We start from the raw sequence: 22305 nt of genomic DNA on the forward strand, positions 1-22305 counted from the left end.
TTTAAGCATAAAAAAAAACATCTAACTTTAGACAGGAACCAGTGAGAAACAGGTACAGATGATGACAGATGATCAGACTGAGGATTAGTATGCTGCTGATGCTGATTGCTGAGTGATTGGAACAGATGAGAGGGGAAATGAGGTTGCTGCTGAGATTGTTATATAAAAGATCCAATTTTAAAATCGTCAATCAAATCAGTCAAACATTTGTTCCAATATCTTTCATTTATCTTTATCTATATAATTCCATTTAATTCAATAAGAAGAAATAATGCGTGGTTCAAGACTTTGCAGAGTACTGTACATTTTTCACAGGTCATTTTATACTCGTAATAGATCAGACACAATGAACCATCTGGAGAATGTCAGTATTAAATGTTTTAAAGCAGTATATTCCATTAAAGACCTGCTGGAACATGCAGCCAAACTTTAACAGGAAATTTTCTCTTCTTGTTATTTATTTTTTTTTTACTTCTACTGTATCTACACCATCAGTTTCGACAATTGACGTGGTTGAGATGGATGCGGCTGATCGCTTCTAGATGACACACATCCACATAACACGCTCCTCAGATAGCTGTAGCAAAGAGGAAGATCTGCAGGAGAGGCATGACCTTAAGCGTTGATAGGTCAGCAAGGACAGCCTGTTAGAAAAAGGGATACGATAAATAATGAAATGAGATGTTTAACACCACTTTCAATTCAACATTTGAATAAAAGGTTGCTGTAGGTCATGATGGAGTCACATAATTCCAAGTTGTATCAGGAAAAAAAAGAAATCTGATGTATTATTATAATAAAAAAACATCGACATGGGATGTATTAGGAATTAAATTGCTATAATAGTTTAATTCAAACTATTGTTAACGATTATTACTACAACATGTTGATGGGTGTGAGACAAACCACAAACCTGTACCGTCTGTTAAATATTGTTCTATCACTGTACTGTGCTGAGTCATTCTTTATAACAGCAAGCTCTGCCAACAGTTCTGAATGTACCTGCTTCTAACACATTGGCGGTTTATAGTAACAGACTGTAGGGAGGGACATTTATGACAAATGCTTCACACTCTGACTACTGATAATAAAAATAATACAAATTATTAGTATTATTATAATTATTAAATATCACTGTATACCAAATAAAAGCTTTAGCCAAGTTCAGAGTAATTAGGAAACATTTATGGAATGAGTCTCCAGTGTCAGTGCTTTGCAATAATTAGATTCCAAAGACTTCTGGATTGTTTGGTATCAGTAAATTAACTTGCATAACTTATACTGTAATATTTTCAGCTAAAAACAAACAAATCAACAAAATTCATTTACATCCTGTACACAAATATCTAGCATTTTATCAGTGTTATGGATGCGACATTACACAGACTAACTTTTCAAAGAGCGTGCCAACTAGAGCATCACACTGAAATGAATAAGCACAAAAAGTGAAGATTTAAATGTTGGAATAAATTATTACGTATAAACTGGTGATACAGATGTAGCATTTTTCAGAGTATGGATGTGATGTGTCTGAATCAGCCCTTTACTAACATCAAACATTTGAAACAGTAATTGTACAACAAACTAACGCTAACTAATGCTGACTTGTTCACTGGTCCTTTTCCCTCTTACTTTTCCCTCTTTTTTTTCTTTGTAGGTCTCATCATTTTTGGTCCGATTTGTGCATTTTGATGCTCAGCATTAAACTGTTTAATTTACAAAAATAAAAGTATAATATAGGCAGATGTACAGTAATATACCCATGCCTAGTATATCAGTATGGTTTGTTAGGAACCTTATGAGTTATGCTTACTTTTCCCCCATGGTAAGGTTAACCTTGGCATGAATAAAAACAGGCAGATTTATTTGGTGTAAGATGAATAAACCACCTTGGTACATGGCGTTATTGGAAACTAATAAATTAGCATGGGGTGACCGTGTTGGCCCATCCTGTTCTTGATTGTTGTCCTAACCTCATGTTTAATTTCTTACTTGATCACTTAAAACCCTTGGCGTTGTTTATGCTTCAAAAAATGGTGTCCAGCAGCCACCCTAAGAGGGCAAAAGTGAGTAGTCACTAAAACTAGAGCCAGGCTCTGTAGGCCAAGATGCTGAGCAAGTGGGGGAGTTGTAGAAAAGGAATCAACTAATTTACTTGCCATAAAGCCTAAAAGGCCAGAACTTCAGAATGGGTTGTGCATTCTACATTAGCATTCTCAAGCTCTGGCCTTTTAGGCTCGGTGGTAAGTAAATTTAGAGGCTCCTATCATGTTTGCGGGTGTCTACAGTTTCATACCCCGGGCCCGGGGTGCTAAAAATATTGTATGTTATGGTACGTTCTTTAGTAGGGCTAGGTGCTACATGAGCAAGCAGATAGAGTGCAGCAGCATCTTCCCTTCCTCGCCTCAGGTCCGTGCGTCAGTGTGTTACAGCCAGGGGCCGCCGCCAACGACTCAGATGAAATTTTACTACAGCTGTCAATCCAACTGTCGCCTGAGACAGCATCAAATGATGCTGCTCTTAAAATGCTAGCTATTCATGTGACCGTCCTCTATATTAAAGTGTTTCTAATTAAAAGACATGTTAGGAATCTGTTTTACACTCAGGGAGAACCAACACACAATCCATCCATAACCACATGTGTAATCTACATGAGGAGCACATTAAGTGTAACACTAATAAAATTAAAAGCCTTAGAGGTAATGCATTAAAAGATGCTCAATCTCTGTAAAGAAAAACACACAAAACTGCTTGTTCGCAACACATAATGCATTTGGGTCTGGACATTTACGGGCCCTGGAGGGAGGGCGCACGGTCTGAATTTAAAAATGTCCAGGCCAGCGATTCTAAGACGTGCCTCAGGGAGGCTGGGTTACTGGTGCTGGCTGTAAGTCAACACGCTATTTCAGTACCTTTTGCCCTCTCTCATGCACACACGCTCACCTCAGCTGAGGCCAATGATGTCACCTCCATCAGATTTTCAGCCCGGAACGTGAAGACGGCAGCCGCCAGGACTACAGAGGAAATGAGAAGGACAGCCGATCAAATGTAAGCGTCCACGAGACAGGTATTAATTATTTGCTTCATTTATAAAAAGTGCGGCAGACTGAGATTTCACAAAACAAACAACAACAAAAATGTCATCTATAAAATTGATTTATTTGTTCAGAGTCTATCAGGACTGACCCACCTGCTACTATCTCCAAGGACTCATAGCCAAGGATGCGGTCCCATAGCAACAAGAGTTGGTCAGTGGATAGGTATCCGGAGAAAGCCCGAACCATCCACTTAAAGGCGATACGCAATCTGAGTTGGGAAATGTTATTTATTACCAAAATGAAAACTTTTAAACTTTTTTAACTTTAAAGTCTCTTTAAAGACTTAAAAAAAAAAAAAAAGGTCTAAGCCCAACTAGCTTGATGGTAAGTGTTTGTAGTATTGACCAAAGGTTGTGGGTTCTTCCTTCGTGTCCCATGCTACTCTTAATCCTGTAGGATACTGATAAGTAAATAATGAACCCAACAAACAAACAAATGCCTTTTTTTTTTCTTATCAGTATTTTATATGGGTAGACTTGCATGTGCATATTATAAGCACTAGATGGCGCCATTTAAATATTGAATCCAAGAAGATATTCTTAAAGGTCTTTTTCTTCTGGTTTTCTTCTAATTGTTTCTTACTAGTTTGGATAGGATGAAATATTAAATATCAATCTTCCCATATCACATAATAATAAAAATAAACGTAAAGAAACATACACCAATCAGTCATAACATTCTGACTACTGACCGGTGGGGTGAATAACCTTGCTTATATCATTACAGTGGCACCTGGACGTGGATATATCACAGAGCATATATTACAGAATACTTTGTCGGAGAAATTGATGTCTTGGAAGCAGAAACTGGGATTCAATAGGAAGCAAGTAGTTGGACGAGTGGATCAGAGCAAATGCAGCTTTTGTGGAATGTTCCTGGTCTGCAGTGGTCAGGACCTACCAACAGGGTGGCCCCGTGTAGCCCAATCAAATAGAAGAGCCAGTGTGGCTCAAATTGCTGAAAAGGTGAATGCTGGTTCAGAGAGAATGGTGTCGGAATACACAAAGCATCTAGGTTTGTCGCATAGCTGATGATCAGGATGCCCATGCTGACCCAAGCTATTCTGCTGGGAAAAACCTTGGGTCCTGCCATTAATGTGGATATCACTCTGACGTGTACCACAGTACATCCCTTCAGGGGAACGGTATTCCCTAATAGCAGTGGCGTCTTTCAGCAGGATAATACGCCCTGCCACCATGTAAAAATGGTTCAAGAATGGTTTATGGAACACAACAATGAGTTTGAAGTGTTGACTCGACCTCAAAATTCCCCAGATTTTAATCCAATTAAGGAAATGTCTGATCCATGAAGGCTGCAGCGAGCAACTTGCAGGACTTACCATCAGTGGTTTAGTGGAGTTTATACCTCAACATGTCGGGGCTGTTTTAGTGGCAAAAGGGGAACCTACTCAATATTAGGCAGATGGTCATAATGTTATGGCTGATCAATGTTTATAGACATAAGACAGTACCATTACTTACAAAAGGTGTCTACAAAATGGTGTCTAAAGCAAATTTAAATCTACGTCAACTATCAATGCGCTTGACTTATAAAGCCTGACTTATATAAACTGACTGCATATAAATGTAATATTACACATGACATAAGGAGGATGCAATGTGCTTCAGACTTACGGCTGGGCCCCAATCTCTTGTAAATGATAGAAGAGCTGGGGGAGATGAGTTTGAAGTAACCTCTCAAACTGCAGACAAAGAGAAACTATACCCTGTATAAAACCCACATCCACACACAGACACACACACACACACACACACACAGAACATTTACAGACCATGAAACATGCACCTACCAGACGCATAGTGAGACATTCTGTAATAAGTGCTTACAGAGGGGGAGGAGGAGATGGAGTGCAGTCTGAAGAAGTAGCGCACATACATCTCTCTGAATACGCTATACAGCTTGGATGGCTCGTTGTAAAGGAAACACAGGGGAGCCACTGCATCACATGCACACACACATAGTATATCATCAGTGGTGACTTAGACACCTGTTTAATACCTGTCCCTTTGCTCATTTATGCTGTTGGACAATTAGACAATCATGTTGCAGCAGTGCAATGAATAAAAACGTGCAGATAAAAGACCATCAGTCTACGTCAAACATCTAAGTGAGGGCAAAAAATGTCTCCTCTGTGACTTTTACATGATTGTTGGTACAAACAGCATAGTTTAAGTATTTCAGTACAAATCCTTTCATTTTCCTGCACAGAAGCCTCTAGAGGTAACACCAAAAATAGATCAGGACTTCTGTAAAAAGAAACGAATGTCTTGTTGATGAGAAAAGAGATCAGAGAGGAAAGGCCAGATTGGTTTAATCTGACAGGAAGGCTACGACAACGCAAACTAATACATTGTACAACATCGTGAGCAGAAAAGCATTTCAGAATGCAACTCATGTCGAATCCGTCAGCCAAGAAGAGGAATGTAAAATGACAGCCAGCAAAGCATTACAGAAACTCTGAAACTGAACACGGGAAACATTTCACCTGCTCTGTTTAAAACCAACTCTCCAGTTTAACATAATTTAGAGCGAATGTCTCTTTAAGAGCATTTTTTGTGTACAACTCCATGAAAGATCAATAAAGTGGTATACAGCCTATTTAGCATAAAACAACAAGAACAGTTTTTTAAAAATATATCCAAATTTTATTAACAAAATATTAACTGATGCATTGTTTAAACCCCCTATAGGAAGTCTTGCCCATAAGTTGCACTGGGTCAACTCATTCCAATCATAAGGTGCTGGTTATAAAGATTTCTTTTTCGACTTTTTACACCTTATGACCTTCCTGACACAACCCTTTCCAACTTATTCAGCCTTGGGACTGGCACCGTGCAACACCTCAGTTACTGCGTCTGGTTCCCTGATCGGGATTCATACCAAGTTCTTTAAGAAAACACCAATAGTTGCATAGTAATTCTCCAATTCATAATTGTAATAAGAATGTTTAAAGTTTGCCTGGATTGGTGTCATTGTTTTGAGTGCTAAACTAAAAAACAGAGGTTAAATAACTTGGTCATATTTAATAACTAGACTGTAGAACTATATAGATCAAGATACAGATATGCCAAAGCAGGACTATCTGACCTTGTCATATAACTGTAATTATCAGTACAGTAGCTATGTTGTGTGATAGATTGAATGACACCGCAGACGAATGGCACTCAAAGTTTTAAGAGTAGAGACAGGAGTAAACGAAGGCATACAAAACCTCTCCGTACTTCATTGTGGACAATATAGGGGACTGTTTAATTTAAAAAAAGAAACAAACTCCGATAAAAGAAAACTAATTTGTATTTTTTATCTGTGAAAAAGATGTTTATCATTAGTTTTGTACGACAATCTTCTGTCCTACCAAATTCCTTAATATTTAGAAGTAGATGTGCCCATGACTTTGTTGGCATGGAATTTTATTGCACACACATAAGCGCAGATTAAACAATGGAAAGCGCCATCTGTTGAATTTTGAGAAGAACTAATGAGTTTTCCAAGGTTTTCAATGTTTCCAAGTTTCTAAATTTCAATGTATCTTCTCTTTCCGTGGACTGATTACACTGAAGCAAAGTCTATATTTCACCTCAAGCTTGGCCAAAGCTTGTGATGCATGCACAAACAGACAGATCAAAATTCCCAAAAACATTTTTATGTGCTCTATTCCTTATCTTTTCAATGCACAGACATGCCAACATTACAGCTTTATTATATGTATGGATTGTATTTATGACCTTTTGATAAGCTCTCAATTTAGAGCATAGACAGGATTGAGCACATGATTGTCCAAATAACCGAGTGCACAAATGAGCACAGGTACTGGGATTCCCATTAATATGATAAATGTTTAAACCGCAAATAAATGTCCTCACACTCACCATACATCGAAAAGCCATGAAAAGGGATAACACCTAAAAAAAAAAAAAAAAAGAAACATGTCATCCAGTGAGAGAGCTGTGCCTGTTTGGTACCATCATTAAAATGGTTATCAACAGCGATGAGTAGTACAGTATTATTACAGTATTACGATTACGAAGAGTCCCATTACAGGTCACATAAATATTTAGGGAAGTGGGGAATAGGTACCATTTGGAGGATACACCACAGCAAACTCCTCTGCACCAGTCTTGCCTAAAAAAAATTTAAAAGGTTTTATTGATTAGAACAATAAATGGTACAAAAACAAAGAAACACAACACCAGCTAAATCACAATGCTGTTAAATTCTCATTGGTCAGAGGGTAGTGATGATTTCATTATTTTAAGAGCTACAGTAGACTCCAAGAACCACTCTTTCACAAATTGAGTTCCAGAATATGCCTGTGTATCAGGGAGGTAAAAACCTATTGATGAGAAAATCTGGCCATTCAGTACATTCAGATCATCAGCTGACTGGAAATATATTGCTAGATAATGTTGCTGAGTCTAGACCTGACCAACCGAAGCAACCCCAGATCATAACACTGTTCCCGGAGGCTTGTACAGCGGGCACTATGCATGATGAGTCTCCTGACACATCCATTACTCTGGATTATTGTCAATCTGAACTCATCAGACCTCATGACCTTTTTCTATTGTGCAACAGCCCTATCCATATGCTCTGGAGCATATAAAAAACTTCATATGTTTTTGCAACTACGCAACTTACATAATTTATTATTTTTTTCTGCGACTTATATTTCTTCCACAAAGTTGATGGTTCATCACTATCTTTTCCAGTTTTAATATGTGCTGGTTAGTTCTTAACACGGTTCCAGTCATAGTCATGTTTTTTTTGCTTGAAACAGGCCAATAAATTATTGAATGATTTGAATATGTTTAGGCCAGGCAGTACAAGACATAATCATTTTTTTAAATAAAAATATACAAACAATTGAAAGGCATGATCATTAATTAGTATATTAAGCAAAATCATATCCTAAATGTGTGGTGTACCCTGCCACCTGCCTTAAGTCTCCTGGGATTGGAACATCAGAGATTATTCTTTTTATAAAAGTAAATTTAGGGATTGTTCTTCTTTAAGAGTAAATTTAGGGTCAACTCAGTGGTTAAGGCATTAAACTACGGTTCGGAAGAAGCCCCACAACTACCAAGTTGCAACTGTTGGGTCCTTAAGCAAGGGCCTTAACCCTCAACTGATGTATAATGATATAAAAATGTAAGTTGCTCTGGAAAAACTGCCAAACACCAAAATGTACTTAGTTATGTTTTATTCCTTATTTAACACATTCATTTTTGTTAGAATTAACTAACCTGATAATCGAATATAATTCTGTATAACTGACTAACACACTGTGTTGCATGCAACAGATAACAAAACAGTAATGCACTTTCTAATGCAGATTCAAACATGCAGTAAAATTGAGAGACATGCACTTATAAGGACATTACCCTGGATGTAGGATTTGGGAGGAGTGGCACTATTATAGTTAAAGTGCTCTAGAACAGCAGTGTCTCGAGAAAAACACAAGAGAACCTGTTTAAAAAAAACACAAATTGTCATGAATTACTATCATTATGGGTACACTGTGTCCTCAAAAACCTGCCCCAAAACACACACACATATACACACAGAGAAAGAGAGAGAGTAAAGTCACCTGACTGCAGAAAATGTGATTTCTTTTACATCTATGTTAAATTGATCAGGTGCAATTTGAAGAGCACAGTACTTAAATATCACATGTCAATCATCACACTCCAAAAATTCTAATAATAGTAACAAAAGGAACAGAAATCATTTAGTTACAGTTAATGCATTTCTGGTCATTTTAGTGTTTTTTTTACTAATCAATTGCTTTAATGAACAGAAAACCTCACATTATTAAAAATGCTTGCATTAAATAAATAAAAGATAATATAATGAATTATATTCCAGAGACAAGTGTGCATTTCTAATATCGATCCTTTCTATAACTAAACTGCAGCACTCTGCAAACAGTCTTGCTATTACAAAACATATCAAAAGACAACACAGTTTTATCTGCTCGGAAACTTCGAGGAAAAAAACCAATATTTATGTTCGGCCATGCTGCTGTTAATCATTTCACACCTGTGGCCTGGGACAGAGAACTTGCTCTTGCAACATTTCACTACACCTTAGCACCTTTGAGTTGGTTCTTGCACAATAAATGCTATCAGGATGTTAACTACAGCTGCCTTCGTTGCTGAAAAAAGTAATTACATCGAGTTAAATGTGGGTCAGATGTACTGTATTTAAGGAACCTAAAAATAAAATGAGTTTAACTGTAAGTGAAACAATCCACGCAAAGTGTAATACGTAAGTCGTTATCTATGATTGAAAAGGTTCGGGGATATTTTTGGCAGTGTGCAGGCCTGCATATTCTGGGTATTATCATGACGGAAGAAATGCGGGCTTGAATAGATGATGTACTTGAAAAGTTTAGTTTATAATGCTGTGTGCGTTCCACAGTTCTGATAATGCAATATTATCTTTCTGTAAAAAGAAGGGCTTTGAAAAGAAATGTGAAAAATGGCATGACAAAATACATGCAGAAATGGTATAAACTGGTTTAATGAAACAATGTAAAATTAGTATACAGAATAAAATATGAAGTGAAATACATTAACCAGGTTGTGTGGTTGTGTGTTTGGTGGGAGGCGGGATAGAAATGTCTGACAGTTTTGACCTTGTAGGGACATCTGTCTGGTCCCCAGACAGGTTTTTTTTCCTTAATTATTTAAAAAGAAACAAAAGGCTTCCTTTAGGCTACTGGGGTTAAGGTTAGGTATAAAAATAGAATCACGTAGTTGCTATGTGAGGACCTTCCACTGACAAATAATTATGTCGAATGGAAGGTCCTCACAATGCTGGTGAGATAAACATGTGCCACGAGTAAGAAATGTAACACTATACAAAAAAGGTGTTGGGAAAGGTCATATGGTGTGAGGTTGGCTAGAACACTCACCTGATACAGAAAGTCTTCAAACACAAAGTAATAGTCGTCATTACTTGCAGTCAGCTTTACATCCTAAGGTCAGTGGAAAAAGAAACAGAATTGAATTACGTATTCACTCAATAATTAGGCTATTTGTTAGTCAGAATATGATAATTGCCCAACTAATCTAATCGAAATCAAATATGACTAACAACCACTTGGAAGCATGCTAATATTCAAGTCAAAAAAGTGGGGTTTAATTCTAATAAAGTGATTTTACTAATACAAACAAGGTGGGAAATATATTAAGGCAATAAGGAACATTTACATGTAATTTGTTATTATTGTTAACAAAGAAACTAATGAAAAGACATGCTTTCAACATTTAACTTTAATGCATTTTGTAAATGTAAAATAATAAATATGATTCCAATTTATTTTAATTACACTTTTCAATTGGGAACTAAGAATACTAATTCTATAATATCGTTATTTTATTAAATTTATGCGTACAGTATAACACAGCATATAGGAAATACAATTAACCTGGTCAGCCAAGACATCAAGAGCTAGTTCTTTGCACTTTTGTCAGTTAAATAAAAGATTTAATTTGTGGATTTTTGCTTTTTATTGCATTTTAGAAAACATGCCATCTTTTACAGAAATGGGTTTATAGTTTCTATCATATTTCTTTTGTCCATTTCAAGAAAACAAGACCTTGGAACAACACATGACTCCAGAGATTGGTTTGAACCTAATCAAGAAAATGTAAAAAGAGTATTTTAAAGAAGGGCAGAAAATATATAATTCACCTAAAACGTCATATAAATCACTCAGACACAAAATCTATCTTTTTTTGAAAAAACTGCACCTTCTAAACATTCGCAAACGTGTATGAGTGTACCTTATATATTAGATTATCCACCAGTAGGTCATGGTGGATGACTGCAGCCTTCAGTTGCTCATAATGCATGATGTTCTAGCAAAAAGAAAGAAAAAGGCAGGTAATTGAATCTAAACTGAATGATGGAATACCATAAAACTGCACATGAAGATGATGCTTTTTTTTTTTTTTTTGAAAGAACTGTTAAGTCAGAAACCAAAGTGGCTGACAGCATGAGCTACACTTCTCTGATAAACATTACCAACTTTTCTTTTCTTAAAAGCAATTAAAAGTACAATAAACAACCAGGAAACATTATTGAATTAATAGTTGAACATAATTTGTCAACCTTGCCATTATATATAGTATATTTAGAATGCACAAGGCTCTATAATACTGTAGATATGGAGTCCAATGTTATGATCATCATTAATTTTTCAAAGTGCCATCATATTATTATTCAGATATTAGCAGACTCAAAATTCTTTTGACTTCAAGAGAATTACTGATTATCTATTATCTCGACCAAGCCGGGGACAGGAAGTAACAAAGAACATTTCCTGTTCTTCTTTGGCAGCAAATGAAGGATGGTTATGAAAAAGCAGAGATGTGGAAAACTATATCCAGAACTATAAATTACAGCCATCAGGTGTCTGCTTTATTTCAGAATGTCATAACCGCAATTCACCTAAGAAACAAAATCCTGACTTGAAAGTAGTTAATGCTTTTACAAGTTTTCTCAAATACAGGTCTTGTCATCTGATAGGAAACAGTGTAAAAGGAAACCAGCCAGAGCATGTCAAACATGGCTAAACGTTCCTATAATTAAAGGAAAATGTGTCAGGTCACTAAACACTTGAATATAAGGATAGATAGGTCTGGATTAAGAGTGTAAAACTCAAATATTTTAAGATACTAGATTTTTTTTTCCCTAAGCGTAAAGGTAATTCACTTTGTACATTTACAGTATGTACATTTACAGTAAAGCTAACTTGGGCATACTCTATATGTGAATCATTAAATCATTTATTAGTTATAACTGAAGTCACTGTTTCCACTTTTGAAAGATCCAGACACTATGATTTATTAAAAAAGCAGAGATGCTGTATTTTGGTTGCATAAGTATTCACCCCCTGGGTTATAACTTGACAGAACCACCTATGCCTACAATTACAACAGTGAGATGTACGGGATATATCTCTATCTCTATCAAGAGAAAAACATCCTAAACTTTTGAAAATCATCCACAAAACATGTTGCTTCCACCACCATGCTTTATTGTGGGAGTGGTGTTCTCCTGGTCATAAGCAGTGACGAGTTTCCACCAGAGATGAAATCATATCAAATCTAATGGCCAGTATCAGTACTTGGACAATACAAGCAAAAATCTGAAAAAGCAGAGAAAAGGACTGGATATCGGACGAATGTTTTTTTTTTTTTTAATCTAAAAACTGTAATCAAATTTGGATGAAAGAATTTATTTTTGGGCCAGGAGATATATTTCTAAATCATTATTCTCCTTTTTTATGACTTATTTTATGTTTATTCTACAGACTTTATTATTTATTACTTTCACAAGGTTGCACAAGTCAGTGCACCCTTAGTGCCGGTCCAAAGCACAGATAAATGGGACAGGGTCAGGAAGGGCATCAGGCAGAAAATAAGTTCCAAATCAAATATGTAGACCCGGTGATCCACTGTGCTGACCCTGAAGGGGAGCAGCCAGAAGAGGGGATTTATATGTCATTACACTTGATAATGTTTGTTACTGATTTATGTGTGAAATAGTTTAACCATGAAGTTCTTTAGTGGATAGAAAAAAACACCTTCTTTAATCATAGCAGTTAATGTGGAATCAAAGTATTAGTATGGGTATCTCATCTCTACAAAGCATAGTGCTTTGTACTAAACCTGGGAAACGTTCAGATCTGAGAACTTTTCCCATAGTTTTGCTGAATCCCAAATTTTGTTTTATTACAGTCTTGAACGCTATTACTGCCACAGAACAAATTAAATGATACGGAATAGGAATTAAATGAAACTTAAATCTTTGTGGAATTAACTGGTCCTTCTCAGATAGAGTCCTAATGGGACTCTAAATTAGTGCCTAATGAAAAGCTGGCACACTTGTGAAGCCCAGTGAACCTACATATAAAAATTCATAGACAGCCATTTTATTAAAATTTAAACATGAATAAAAAAAAAAAGTGATATGGATTTTCACTTTTATCTAGAATCTAGGCAGTTCCAAAGTCATTTATTAACGGTTTCATCACTAAACACTTAAAAAACATTTCTTGATGGCCTTACAACTGTTTCCTAGGCAGATTTATTTTTGTAGTGAATAAAATGAGGTTATTTAAACAACAATAATACAAAATAGAAGAGATGGGGGAAATCAATTTAATTATGAATTGTGATTCTGCTGTGTTGATTCTTCCACATTGATTGACACATGTCGCCACATTGATTGAATTGATTTTTTACATTTTATAATAGAGATGCACCAGTTGAACAGATCTGGCAGTTTACCAGTTTGATCAGCCGTGATCGATCATGTGTGATTTAACCGATTCTGTGCAGAGTAAATGAGAGTGCTTCAACAGAAACGCATGTTTATGGCGTTACATTATCAAAAGTTGTGTGCTTTAAAAAGCCTCCAACTAGTCTCAAAACCCAGAACTCTTCCACCAGTCTTAAAAACACCATGTGTGCTAATTAGTCTTGAAACATCTGTTAAAAGCTCCACACTATTGAAACCTTTGGATGCATATCAGGCGGTAAAACATTACAGTTTCTTTAGAATTGCAGGTGGCACACTCTAAACTATTCCCACACTGGCATCCTATGTGGTAAGATTATTTCCTAGGTTCGTTTAAAAATAATTATGATGATGGATGACAGAGATATGTGCTCAGTAAATCTGTAGCTTTTCATTTTAAGTTAAATTCAGTTCCGTTATAAAGCTGTTGAGTAAAGATAAGGTATAATATTTGTTCAAATGCCCAAAGTCGCAATATTAATCAAATCGGTGCCTGAATATTGTGATAATAATTTATCGGGTAGTCACTGGTGAATCCCAACTCTACAAAAGCTTTGGAATGCCAGTGTATGTACCTCTATATTTCACTACATAGATCACCTTACTATAGGCACTCTCTGTATTTTATTTCTTGTTACATTTACTTACAGTAGGTTATTAACCATATGTTTACTCAGACAGGGAAACATGTAGAAAGCAGTGACAAATGTATGGGTTACCTCTGGATCATTAGTGGCATTGAGAATTAGAGCCCATAACTGAGCTCTGAGACCATTGGGGCATCCCTGTCTGCTATACTGCTGAGCAGCTGCACTGTCCTGCTCACTCAACACTAACACACACACACACACGCACGCACACGCAAACACACACTCATTGTACACACTTTCAAAAGGTACAAGACAGCTATAAAGTTAATCTATACACTTCACTTTCACTGACTGTATAAACAACAGGATGAACCACCATTAAAATTCGAAGAGAGAGAGAGAGAGAGAGAGAGAGAGAGAGAGAGAGAGAGAGATGAGTGTGATGTACTAAACATGTGTACAGTACGTCTAAAGGGAACTGTAAAAAAGCAACTCTATTTGCTCTCTTTTCCCAATACCAGGTGTGTCATGTACAGTTAAAACTGGGATAACAGACATTATACAAATACTCTCTGCAAAATATTGACATCCAACAACTATTAAACAGAAAGAACCTTTGGAATTACATACAATTTTTTTTTTTACCTTTCTTTCCAATACGAAGGTGTTCACTTTCAAAAAAATCTGTGTAAGGATGATTAAAAGAAAGAGCAGTAAGCAATGAAAGACTGTAGTCACTTTCATCTGGTTACTTCATATGCAGTGCTGTCAATTCGGTGAATTATGATTATTATGACCCAATATAGGTGGGTTTCAATGCAAAAGATGCGAAAATTATAACAAGCTAATAAACAATATTTTGTACATTGTTTCTTTGAATCACAAGGGTATCAGGAAAAAAACATGGACTTTTATTTTACAGAATAGCAGAATACAGTTATGAGATTAAAAGAGTTCCTTTATTTCTCTATACTGTACAGTCTTTTTTTGGCCAAAAATCCATTAAATACATTTAGTTCATTCACAGCAGCTGCTGTTTTGTGCAATTTGTTCTATTTTTTATATATATGTTTTACAGTATGGATTATGTTTTGCAGGTAAGCATTTTTGTGCTTTGCCAATACCTTGCATATAAAAAAAAAAGAAGATATATTGCAGATTTTTTTTAAATGCAGGTTTATTATGTACAATTGTATGTGCATACTGGAAATAATTTGCCAACCAAGTTTTTATCCTGTGTCCTGTACTGGTTATTTAATGTAATTCATTTGGTATGCTGTTATATAACAATCAGGGAACGTACACAATTAATGAGCAATCACTAGAATTGTATTTTTTTGTTTACGAACTCTATTGATTTACTCAATAATTTAGCAAATGACTAGATCTAAGTTTATTAAGATTGTGAACCAGACTGAAATTGACAAACTAACGCAGGCTGTATTTACATCAAGCAATAATGCTGTGCCTTTTTTTTTCCTTGCTTTAAGATGGCACTATATGAAACAAAGAATTGGATGGATTTGAGTGAGAGGAAGTGAGATAACATGCCATTCACAGATGGATGGACAACATAATGGAATACCTGGGGGGATGTGCGCGTGATCGTCTATTCCAAGTTGGCCGTGATTCAGGCCGAGTTCTGGATAAGCTTCTCTCTAAAAACAGATGCAGGACATGAGTCTGCTGTTCTGTACTTATACTCCATCAATGCTAGCAAGCACAGTTCAAGATTTACTCTGATCACTGAATATTAAAGTTAGAATTCAAAAAAAGAAATACATGTGATTAAAAACGTCACCATCTGTGGGACATCACGGACGTTGAGGGAGATCTGAATAAGTCCCCAGTGGCTCCTGGCTGTAAGTCCCTCACTACATTCATGGTTGGGGTTCTTCAGACTAATCAACACCTTCAGAAGTAGCAGAAATGGCCATATTATATCACGTAATATGTTTCACAAGATGCTCCACATATTGTCATTAGCATGTGCTGTAATGTTAACAGTCGCATACTTTAAAAAGTTTCCTCATTCCCACCTGCAGAACAGTATACTCCATAGACCATATAAACAGTGTGTATGTACATCTATTATAGATAATCATAAGAAAACTGGCTTTGCTCAAAGAAAACATCCTGTGATCAGGAAGCATGTATTTGTGCCTGTCAATCGCAGACAGCATCTCTTAAACCATTTCGGAGTTATTTATAGAAACATTTTCCCCTGAAATCCAATCAGCCATTTCAATCCCAGGTACCTGAATCTCTTTAACAGTAGCGGATGTTCTCAGTCAAACTGAGAAACTCACCTCAAGGAAATCTTTGGGTGCATACACAGGTCTGAACTTGCTTAAATCTAGAAATAAAAACTAATAATTAGACAGAAACAGCTTTCGCATTCTTGAAGCAGGTTTGTATAGGAACAGGATGTTTAAACAATACATTTTGCATGTAACATTACATTTAATACAATACGAATTAAATAACTCATATGCTATCTGCATGTTCTACATGATGAAAGAGAGAGAGAGAGAGAGAGAGAGAGAGAGTTTTGGGAGGTGAGCTCTGCTATCGGGACTCATTCCAACAGTCTGGACATGCTCCGGTTTCACAAGCTAAGCTGTTTATGCCAGCGTCCAGCGGACAGCTGCAAATGTTATCGTATACGCTGTGGAGCGATAACACTGTTATGGAACTGTTATATTCCACAAGAGCACTGTAAACATGCTAAAGGTGAAAAATAAACACAAAGGGTAACAGTCATACAAACACGGGGAGAAAGCAAAGCTAATGTGTAAAAGGATTGTGAAGGCGTCGGTCATTGGCTACTACTGCACGCTTTGCACAGTGCCAGAGCAAAAAAACACACAATCACTTTGGTGTGGAAACGTTTAGTATGTACAGTATAAAATAAAAGAATTATAGTTTGACTGGTTTGTAAGAGACATAAATCGTCCCTAGTTCTAAACATGAAATCAAAAAAGGGTTTTCCCTTCTGTGCATTCACCTCCGTTTCAATCATTGATGTCCTTGTTATACTTATTGCAAATATTCAAACTTATGTTATTCCAGTAGCACTTTATTCTGCATTGTGGATTGACGGTCACAGCGATAAGACAATTAATACATTTTGTTTCTTAATTTTTAAAAGAAAAAATAATATAGCTTATGAAAGGCTTGAACCAAATCATGTTTGTCTTGAAATCAAATCCTAGTACATGGCAAATATTCCTTATTTACAGAATATTTTACTTCTGATGAATTCGTTATTAAATAATGTCATGCATATGTGAGTTATGTTTTCAAGTAAAAAGCTACTTTTATTTATTTATTTAATTTATTTACATTTTTGGACTTTTATTGATTATATTTTTAGCACATTAATACATTTTATCTATACTTTCTGTTAATAATTTTATCTCAGTGCACCCTGAGTACAGTTGTAAACACAGACAGCATGCATTTAGGGAAAAAAGCACTAGAGTAGAAACAGTAGAGATGGAAAATTGATTTAGTGATGCTTTCGTGTGGCAATTTATGTACCGTTACACTGAGTCCAAAATCTATTATAGAACATTACTGAATTTTTTATTGTAAAAATTAAATAAAACATACAGTATGGCACTGAGTAATTAACAGTCAGTTGTTATTTTTAGACACAGAGGTCAGCTGTTGTTGAATAGTTCTTGCAAGAACAGTATTGTGAAGTGCATTCCGAAAACCAGTCAAGCACCATGATGAAACTGGCTCTCATGAAGACCATCCCAGGAAAGCAAGATCCAGAACCAGAAGTTCATTTAGAGTTACCAGCCTCAAAACGTACCAACTAACAGCACAGTTATAAGGGTTTTACAGGGCATACAGTGCATCCGGAAAGTATAAGGCTGTACCATAACGAAATATGGAAAAACCGAAACAATGTGAATACTTTCCGGATGCACTGTAAGTAGCAGAAACACCTCAATATTAACTGTTTAAAGGAGATTATTGCATATTTTAGATGCCTTGTTTTACAATATAGGGGGGAAAAAAACAAAAATATGTAGAGTTAGAAGGTGTGTCCAAACTTTTGACTGGTAGTGTATGTTTGAATTTGATGGCATGCTCTAAACTATTGATACTGCGTCTTGTGTGACAGTAGCAAATTATTTGCTAGAAGAAATTCAGGCACAGTACTTTCTTTACAAGGGAAGAGAGAATATGTGCGGTTGCCTGCAGGCTTTGTCTCTTATGCTTTTTGTTTAATTCAGGCATTACATTTCTAAAGTTTCCAAACTCTTTTACAACCGGAACATGGAAAACTCACTTTACTCTTCTCACATCACCAGCAAATTGAAGAGAAATCTCAATGTCACAATGCACAATAGCCGAATACACTACAGAACGTTGAACTTTGTTATGTCGCTTTCATAGAGCTTTTATAGACTCTGGACCCTGTAGCGGCAACAAGAAACAGACGAGGCAGACATGAGAAGATGCTCAAAGTTGACGGTGTATTTGATGTCTGTATGTTTTATCACATACTGTACATTTAGTGTCACTTCTGAATACCACAGCAAAAAAAAAAAAAAAAAAAAAAAACATGAGCAATATAAAGGAGTCACATCTTTAAAAAGATTAAAATGAGATGATATGCATGTGTTACCTGGTTCATCTGTGCCCATCTCATTCCATTTGTTCGTTAACTGTCTCTGTTCTGCGACAGGTCGCTGTGGAATAAATGTTATCAAGAAAAAATATATTATGGACATTTTATATCTTCAGTTCTATAAGGAGTTAAAACTGATGTTCTTCACCCTATGAGGAAATCAAATCTTTCCATCTCAGCTTTTTCTTATTTTTTTTTACAGGCTCTGTAGAAACTTGCCATGTTTGAGCAATTAAATTTTACATAATAAATTATAAAGTCCAATTAGAAATTAAAACGTTTGTTTATATAAGCAGTTAATTCTTTGGTTTTGTAATATGGTAGAACTTTGGGCTTGATGAAAAAATCAAAGGGTTTTTTATTTATTGATTTTGAAAAGTTAAACATATTGTTCTATATCAAGTTAGAACTTATACATTTGATTTTGTGGATTAAACATTTGGATTTGAGCTTTAGGTCTATGAGAAGTTAAAGACTGGTTCTATAAGAAAGTAGGCTTTAAAACCCAAAGTTTTTAGTCACTTTTTGCATTGCTATGTTTTAATAAACATACATAGGGCTCAGGATTGTGCAACATGGTATCCTTTTTTATTCAGCACAACCTACAGTAGGCAATACGATGAGATTTTATTTTATTAACTATACAAACATTACTGAGCAAAAAAAATAATAATAATGATGAAATAGCACGGATACATATAATTACATGTTTTTCCAAAAACAATAATATGTCATATATAATGATATGCACTATTTGGTAAATGTGACATTTTAGCTACATCATTCCCATTTTCCGGAAGTAGTAAATTTTTTGCATTTTAAAAGTAATGATAACTTTGGTTCTATCGAACATATCTGAAAACATATAAGCAGTTGGTGTTGTTTTTAAATTGGTGTGCTGCTGGCATGGTTAAGGCATTGGACTACGGTTTGGAAGATCCCAGGTTCAAACCCCACAACCACCAAGTTGCCACTGTTGGGCCCTTGAGCACGGCCCTTAACCCTCAACTGCTCAGATGTGTAATGAGATAAAAAATTTAAAAAATGTAAGTCGCTCTGGATAAGGGCGTCTGCCAAATGCTTAGATGTAGATGTAGATGTAGATCCGTGCCGCTTCAGTTTTAAGGGTTAAATATGGTTCTATGGGAAGTTAGTGGTTCTGTTTTATGAAACAGCTTTAGTTCAGTGGGAAATAAACCAGCGTTCTAGCATTCAATTCGCACATGGTGTATTTTTTTGAGTACCTTTCGAGCCAGTGGGACTCCCAACTCAGTACACATGCTGTTCAAACTCTTCAGGATCCTCTTCTCCCAGCATGCCTGTGAAAAACACAGCCATACACAGACAGTGGTGCAGATGTGTGGGGAGCACAGAAGGGTTTGAACTAGTGTGAATGTGGAGACTGAGGAAGAAGAATTGTACCTGGGCTTTGCGCATGTATTCCAGCGGCTCTTTCATGTGCTCAGGGGTAGCTGCAGGGTGAGCGGGTGGAGGCAAACTGTACAACACATACACACACACACAACTCAAGCCAAGTGTTATAGGTAGCTACTCAGCCAAAACATGGAATTGGTGCTAAAAAGAGCAGTGAACTTGGGTGAAAAGGTGAATTTTTAGGTAGGATCATGTAACACCATTTTTCATAATAATTAATGCTTCTTATCTCCTGATCCTTGCCTCATGTTTTGTAAATATGCATACAAATGCTAAATACAGTTTCATGCCCTTTTATGTAGCGTCAATAACGTTTTTCGAATTTAAGTTCTTCAGTTGATTTTAATGAACTTGGCCAATTTAGATCTCACATGAAAACAAATTTGTGAAGATATTGCAATATTGAATTTGACATGGTTACACTACAGATATTTTTTGCTTTTTAAGCTTTTACCAAAATACATTATTATAACAAATTATTATTGTTTAAAGAGAGACAGTGTAACGCTAAAAAATGGCCATTTTGGGGGCAAACATAAAATCATCTCTCCACAACGGCTGATGTAAGCAACTTGAATTTGTTTTTGTAAAGCAAGACTGGTCACTTCCATGTTGCATAATCTTTAGAACTGGCTCGCACATTTACTGCACTATATGTATAACATAAAAGAATAATAAAATCAGCACCAATACTGTGTTTTGGCTGAGTGTATATGGATTATGCATGTATCATATATAGTGATTAATATGAAAAACTGTTGAACATTAAATATTTTGTACATGCTTTTCATGGAGAGAATATGCATACAGTGGATTTAAAAATTCTACACACCCCTATTATTGCAAATTTTTGTAATAAAACCAAAAATAACCAATAAAACCAAGAATTAACCCCAAATACAGATCAGCTGTTTCTGTAGGATTTTCTTCTTCGTTTCATCTGACTGCTAGAGCCACAAAACATGTACCAGAACTCACTGTGTAAAGGTATCAAACATGACTGGGATACAAAAGAATTTCCAGATTATTATATGTACCATAAAAAACCCTGTGAAGTCCATCATCAGCAAGTGAAGAAAATTGGACACCGCAGTGGACATCCATCCCAAAAAAATACTACGACCTTCCATAATTTACCAAAGAACAAGAACATGAAGAAATGATGATAACAACACAAAGCACAAATCCAAGTCAACAAAGGAACAGCTTCAGAAGAAGCTAACATTGCTTTAGTTAAGGAATGCACAACCAGGTTATTTTTCCCCCTAAAATATACTGTTCCGTTTGTTTTTTGCTTGTATTTTGTTGGTTGTTACTGTAAATCATCCTTTATGTGATCCTTTTATTTTAAAAGACATTTGTAGACTTTTAATATCCGTTGTACATACATAGAAGGAGCCGAAACCTCCCAAGATTTTCTGTCTGTTTGTAGGTTTGTCTGTATGTCTACATGTCTGTCCAGCCAGATTTTGTCACAGCATCATGGAAAATATAAAATAAGTTCAGTCATGTCCTCCGCACATTTGTAGAACCACGCTTATACAGATAGAACCCATCCATTTTCTCCTGTAAGCTACACTTGAAACCTGTAAGCCTGATTGTTTATTTCCATATGAGTAGTCGGAAAACAGGATTAGTAAATCAGTGATTTGAGGAACTTTTGTGTGGTCACCCTATTAGATTTATGTAGCCTAATTTACTACCACCTGTCAGGAAATAAACAAAGCGGCTGCCAAGATTCCCTGCTCGTCACGCTTCACTGGAGTAAATAGTGAAGCCGCACATTGCAGAGCCACAGGAAAATAAGCATACACGTCAACTGGGAAAAGATATCCTAGAGAACAAGTATAGTTAACAAAAGAATACACACACTCCCTTTCTGACTGCACCCAGATACACACATACCCATACACATCTAAATATAGATCAAGTATATGGTTTTAAACCTTGGTTCTAAAACCAAGGTTTTCAAAATATATCTACTGTACATATTATATAAAAAAGAAAGGTTTTGTCTGTGCATTGGTCAGAACTCACTCTTTCAATAATATCTTTACATTTCATACATTCGGAGACCCGAAACCAGTCTCAGAAAATAGTCTGTACTGTATGTCTGTCCAGCCTGATCTTGTCACAGCATCACATTTAAAAAAAAAAAAAAAAAAAAAAAACAGAGTTTAATGACACTTTACTTAAGCATTAC

At 35.9% G+C, this 22305-nt stretch overlaps 1 protein-coding gene across 1 annotated transcript in view; it reads right to left on the bottom strand.

Moving 5' to 3' along the window:
- Positions 1-486: 486 nt before the first annotated feature.
- Positions 487-22305, bottom strand: part of tbc1d19 (TBC1 domain family, member 19) — a 28626-nt gene continuing 6807 nt past the window's right edge. The window contains exons 4-21 of the mRNA XM_053500647.1: positions 20091-20166; positions 19913-19987; positions 18666-18729; positions 16330-16376; positions 15822-15932; positions 15606-15678; positions 14666-14704; positions 14150-14262; positions 10910-10984; positions 10036-10098; positions 8501-8585; positions 7197-7241; positions 6989-7021; positions 4946-5055; positions 4733-4824; positions 3191-3306; positions 2944-3014; positions 487-644 (exon numbers count right to left, since the gene is read on the bottom strand). Of these exons, the coding sequence (XP_053356622.1) occupies positions 570-644; positions 2944-3014; positions 3191-3306; positions 4733-4824; positions 4946-5055; positions 6989-7021; positions 7197-7241; positions 8501-8585; positions 10036-10098; positions 10910-10984; positions 14150-14262; positions 14666-14704; positions 15606-15678; positions 15822-15932; positions 16330-16376; positions 18666-18729; positions 19913-19987; positions 20091-20166 (1363 nt within the window). The 3' untranslated portion in view covers positions 487-569. The remainder of the gene's footprint in view (positions 645-2943; positions 3015-3190; positions 3307-4732; positions 4825-4945; positions 5056-6988; positions 7022-7196; positions 7242-8500; positions 8586-10035; positions 10099-10909; positions 10985-14149; positions 14263-14665; positions 14705-15605; positions 15679-15821; positions 15933-16329; positions 16377-18665; positions 18730-19912; positions 19988-20090; positions 20167-22305) is intronic.

This window comes from Clarias gariepinus, chromosome 1 (genome assembly GCF_024256425.1).
Source record: "Clarias gariepinus isolate MV-2021 ecotype Netherlands chromosome 1, CGAR_prim_01v2, whole genome shotgun sequence".
NCBI lineage: Eukaryota > Metazoa > Chordata > Actinopteri > Siluriformes > Clariidae > Clarias > Clarias gariepinus.